The sequence below is a fragment of the Lactuca serriola genome, chromosome 5 (genome assembly GCF_051521515.1).
Source record: "Lactuca serriola cultivar US96UC23 chromosome 5, Lser_US96UC23_V15, whole genome shotgun sequence".
NCBI classification, from domain to species: Eukaryota; Viridiplantae; Streptophyta; class Magnoliopsida; order Asterales; family Asteraceae; genus Lactuca; species Lactuca serriola.
Window position 1 is genome coordinate 75,012,758 of NC_136412.1, and position 6,059 is coordinate 75,018,816.

Sequence of the window (6,059 nt, forward strand, 5' to 3'; positions counted from 1 at the left end):
ACGGCTCAACCAGAAGAAGGTTAGGACCTCACGACCAGACTCGCCGAGTCCAAGAACAGACTCGTCGAGTCCAAGGCTATCTTCAACCAACTCGCCAAGTTGTTCTTCCAACTCGCCGAGTTCCTGCCCATCTTCAAGTAACTCGCCGAGTACCTCTAGATCTTAATCCATACAGAAGCTTTCCAGGCCATGCAGATGATCCAAACCATAGATTTACCCTTCTACAACCCATCCATCACATAAAGTGGCAAACTTTACGTGAATCCAAAGAGATCTAAGCATAATACACTCTTGGGCTAGGGTTTGGGACAAAGTGGCTTCACCAATCACTCAAGAACAGGGACTTTAATGCACTCTAGTCCTTCTCCATTCCAGATCTAAGGTATCAACCTCATATCTAACCTCCAAACTCAAAATATCACAAGCTATTCTTCCCAAAATGATGAATCTAGATGCACAAAAGCTCAAACAGCAGATTATTACCTCAAATGAAAGCTCCAACTGATGAATAAGCTAAATCTCTGCAAAGCCCCTTGCTCCAACCTTCTTGCTCTTCGATTTCTTTCCAAGGTTCCCTCCTCAAAGGCTCCAATCTCTCACAAGGAAAGCTCACACGAATCTAGGGCTTCTGGAACTTAAAGGGAAGGCAAAGAGGCTGGGGGGAGGATATCATGTCCTTTATATAGGGCTCAACCCTCGGGATTAGGGTTTTCTCCACACAACACCAACTCGCTGAGTCCAGCCGCCGACTCGCCGCGTTGGCCACTTCACACGCGACCAGAATCACGACCCTACTCGCCGAGTCCACCCATGGACTCGCCGAGTTGCCCTTTCACATTTACACTTTGAACCCTGAACTTGCACTCTTGAACTCGGGATGTTACAGCTTTCCTGGATACATTTCAGGTACAGGCTGCTAAACATATTGCATCCCTCAAACTAAGCAAGGTTGTGTTTTTGTCCCATGATTTCACTAGAATAAAGGAGGCCACAAATGCACTATAACGCATATTGGCTCAACTAAACATTTGAGCTCTCATCAGATCATCCCAATGCAACACTAGCAACTAGAGTTTAAATTATTATTACTAGATCAGATTATTATTTCAAACCTATGAAAATTTTCAATTTTCCTAGAATTTCTAGCAATTTACTTTTTACTTTTTCTACCCCTTACCCTACACTTATTACATATAATGTCCTCATTGTATGCATAAAATAAATTAAAAGCAATAAAAGGGAGAAAAAGGAACGGACTCCCCTGGGATAGTGGTGGCAAGATCGAACTCCAAACGTGTGGTTGACATGTGTATCTTGAATATGGAACTTCATCTAAATAGGAACTTGGACTTGAACTCGCGAAAGATATAAGTGAGCCAACAAGCGAATAAGCAATGAATCGAAACTTCAATCTCCCATAAGAATGGTGCAAGTCTTCAAAACGTATAGAATAATGTGGGAAAACATACGCCACATTGTATAGTAGAGGAAATGGCCAGAATGCTCGTCATAAAAACTCTAAATATAGTGAAAATAGAAAACTCACGACGTGAGTAAGATAGGCTCACGATGTGAAGTCACAGGAATGCGGATTCTGAAATCTATAATAACCTAACTCACGAAGTGAATAGTATATGCTCACGTCATGAAAACTGGGCGACTGAAAAATGAAACTGCCCATTCTTCTTATTACTTTTGGCATCCCATTCTAGCGGTGTCAATCGGGTAAATTTTTCGGGTTTCGGTTAATTCGGGTCGGGTAATTCGGACAATTCATGTTAAAAAAATTTCCCGTTACCCTACCCAAACTAAATTCGGGTAATTCGGGTTTGAGTAATTCGGGTAGTGGGTCGGGTAAGGGTAATTCGGGTATTACCCGATTTTTTTTAATGGGACCTAAAAATAAATTTAATGAAATAAGTATTTCGTGCTCAAATTTTGAATATTGAGATTTTTTACTCAATAGTATTTGAGATATCAAGTATTTGTTTAACGATTTAATCAAATCTAATAAGATGTTAAAAAACAAATACTTAAAAGAAATAATAACAACCAAAGTCAATCATTTTAAATTACTTGATATCAATGTATATGCATATATTTTGCGTTTACCAAAAAAATTCACATCGTAAATCTAGAAAACATAGAAATCCATTACATATTACGAAAATAATAACATTCAAGTTCCAAAAGACATTCATAAATATACTCGTCTTCTTGCACCTACTCGTTCTTCTTGCACATTCACTACTTCATCTTGCTCAATTCTATATAAAAAGGTCAAATAATGTTATTATTAAAAGGAAAATATATTAAATTTACAATAATTAAAATAATGAACGATAAACAATTACCTTTGTCAATTTGTTGATTTTCTTCCCAATCTTTTTCATAATCAATTGTGTCACTTATGCTACCCCGAATCCAGTCTTGTGTACAAATTAAACTTTCAACAATCTTAGGAGTCAAAGAACTCCTAAACGGATCCAACACCCTCCCACAGTGGGAGTCCCACTAGTGTTAAAAACGGATTCCGAAGCCACGGTTGAGACGGGAATAGCAAACACATCTCTAGCCATCAATGATAGAACCGGGAATCTTGGACTATTCATTTTCCACCAATCTAGAATACTAAACATTTCTGAGTTGTCTTCAACACTTTCTTGCAAATACTTTTCTAACTCCCCAATTGATTCAACTATGTTCGTCTTCATTTTTTCTCTTAGTTTATTTCTTAATGGGGGATTAGGTGCCATAAAATCCGGGTTTTGGCGTTTCCCTAGTATCGATGATGAAGTGGTAGACTCGGCAGTACTTGAAGTAGAACTTGGAGAATGAATTCTAATATAATCATTATATAATTCATACATAGAATCCATGATATATTTCTTTTTGGCCTCCACCCCCTTTTCTCCATAACGATCCTCAAGTAGTATAACCAAATACTTTACTTTGTTCCTCGGATCAAGGATCAAAGCAAAGTAGAGCAATAAATTCATTTTTTCTATGTCGCCAAAATACTTATCAAACTTTATTTTCATGGCCAATGCAATATCACAAAGACTAGAATCGGAAATAGCATCATCCAAGAGCGTACGAATGGAATATATATCTTCAATGCATGTGTTTGATGTCACATAAAGTGTCCCGAAAATCCTCAAAGTAACATCATGAAAAGGTTTTAAAAAATGACATACATTCCTAACCCTTTCCCAATCGCTTGATGAAGGTATCGACAAACCCGCCTTCTCAATTTTGTACTGAAAATCAAATGCCTCAAGATCATATCTCTCAAAAGTTTTTTTGTAAGCTTGGGCAATTTCCAACATATGGTAAGTAGAGTTCCATCTTGTTGGCACATCTCTCTTCAAGTGTTTTGTTATACCGGGATTAACAACCTTAGCAAACTCGGTAAACTTATGAATTCTAGAAGGCGATTGCCTAATCCATTTAACCGCCCATCGAACTATCTCCACCGCCTTATCAACTTTTTTTATGCCATCTTGCACCACTAAATTTAAAATGTGGGCAATACATCGAATGTGCATCCATTTCCCATTTAGAAGACACTTGTTGGAGGTTTGAAAACTTTTTTTCAAGAAGGCAATTGACACATCATTCGCACTTGCATTGTCAACAGAAATTGTGAAAACGTTTTCTATTTCCCACTCCGTTAAACATTTCTCAACCATTTTCCCAATATCAACCCCACGGTGACTCTCTTGAGAAGAAAAACACAACACTTTTTTTTTAATTTCCATTCGTTTTCAATAAAGTGAGCGGTCAGACACATATAACATGATTGTTGTTTAGAAGTCCACGTATCGGTGGTCAAACATATTCTACCAACATTTTTTTTAATAAAGTCACGAATTTTTCTTTTTCCTCTACAAACAATTGGTAGACATCCGTTGTGCTTGTACTTCTACATGGAACTTTAAACAATGGTTGATTAACAATAGTCATCCGTTTTTGACATCTAAAATAAGGAAAAAAAACTGTTAAGAAACAGGAAAAAAAACATAAAAAACAGCAAAATATTTCAATGAAAACGATGAATTGTCCCTAGAATTAGAAATGGCAAGGGTTATTATTGTTGTGGTGGGGAGACCATGCAACTGTTGCCCATATGGGTATGGGTCTTGGGTGGGCAGAATTGTCGTTTCTTTCTTTCCCCACATTTCCACTCAAAGTACTATTCATTTATCCTCCAAAAATACCCTAATAATTACTTGTCAAAGATTTCATTATTTTTTTTCTAAATTAACGACAATTTTTCTTCTATATGCAACTCAAAAAATTGTTTTCTTTTCTGCAAAAGGGTTATACTTACCACTTTACCAGCAAGCCCACCTGATCGACATTAAGCATACAATAGTTCATGCATGAATGACATAAGGGCCTAACTAGTGCACAAACTTCATTTCTCAATATTTACATAGTTTATTAACCAAAAACAAGATCATTTTATATATTATTTTGTTAAAATTTTGAGAGCAATGATGATCATATTTACTTTTATCTTCTCTTTTCAAATTATGTATCTAGACATGTTGTTAAGAGCAACTGTCAAACACAGGACCATAGATATATGCCCTCTTTTATAGTGCTTTCTTAAATTTCCCACAAGTTGGGTAAATTACACCATTGGTGGATATGTTTTCTTCTAACTTATCAATATGTCCACAAAATAAATTTAAACCTTTTTCATCACCCAACGCAACGCAAAGTTCAAAAGAGTATCATCAGATTTGGAAAACAAATATAACCGAATGAAAGCTAAAACAAATCGAGCGGGAATATTTTCTATATCTCAATTTGGGTATCGCCATGCCAAGCATAATCAAGATTCAAGATGAATCCCAACAAATTGTAAACTGTAAAATAAAAGCAATGCTTTTGCTTTGCTTTTTCTTTAAATCGACAAGAGCTTCATTCAAAGTTGCACTAGTTTGCTAATTTTCTATGTCAAAAAGAGAATCAATCGGTTGTTATTACTTACATTTGAGTTTGAAGTTCAAATCCGTGATTTTTTCTTGGAGTGGTGACGAGCTGAAGTGATGCTACGACGAGCCGATGAAGACCTGATTACCGGCGAGGCGGCGGCCAGCCGATGACCACCTGATGACCGGCGAGGCGGCGGCCAGCCGATGACCACCTGATGACCGGCGAGGAGGATTCGACGGTGACGAACGAAGAGGCAGACAAGGGTTTTTTTGATGTATTGGGTTGTGATTTGGGAATTGAGACGGATAAAAGGGATATTGCCATATTGGGCCATTATTTGTTATATATATTTCGGGTAATTCGGGTATACCCGAAACCCAATACACTTACCCTTTACCCGACCTTAAAAAAAATCGGGTTACCCAATTACCCGAAAAAATTAACACGATACCCGAATTACCCGATACCCGAAAAAATCGAGCGGGTAATTCGGGTAATGGGTATTTTCGACAGGGCTATCCCATTCCAATATCTAAATTGATAAAGACACTTCTGAATACATAATTTCTACGACTCCTTGCTAATTTCATCCTCTCTCTCGACTCACCACACACTTAGTTTCAATTGTGGGTCTTGACTCTTAACCTCTTAGACTCTAACGACTATTGACTCGACTTTACTCCCTTCCCAAGACTCCTTAGCAAGCTGTAGTTCAAACAACCAAAAGAAAATAAAAGTAACATAATAATCCAAAAAGTGTTTAACAATCCATACAAATTCTCAAACCAACAAAATAAAACCAAATAAACTAAAAACTAAACAAAAGCTAAACAAGCGATCAATCATCTTCCTTGTCCTCACGAGCTCCACTTGTGCCTGCCCCATCTCCCCCTTGGCCTCAATACTCACTCATTCTAGGGCAAATTGGGTAATGATGCCCTAAATGAGGAGGCTTCTCAACATTGAAGTGCCGGACCATATTCTCCATAGTGCCCCCGATCCAATTCATGCTCAAGGAAAGTTGATCAAAATAGCAAGTCATATCACCCCTAAAACTAGGTCCTCCAATGGGTGCTTGCTGGTGCACCGACTGTCCTCGTTCCCCTCATCCT

General features: G+C 37.7%; 1 protein-coding gene across 1 annotated transcript; it reads right to left on the minus strand.

Annotated features, from left to right (window-relative positions):
- Positions 1–2,745: 2,745 nt before the first annotated feature.
- Positions 2,746–3,761, minus strand: LOC145049607 (zinc finger BED domain-containing protein RICESLEEPER 2-like). Its single transcript, XM_078997991.1, has 2 exons — positions 2,952–3,761; positions 2,746–2,841 (listed from the first exon to the last, which is right to left on the minus strand). The coding sequence occupies exons 1-2, from the start codon at positions 3,759–3,761 to the stop codon at positions 2,746–2,748; spliced, it is 906 nt and encodes a 301-aa protein (XP_078854117.1).
- Positions 3,762–6,059: the final 2,298 nt, after the last annotated feature.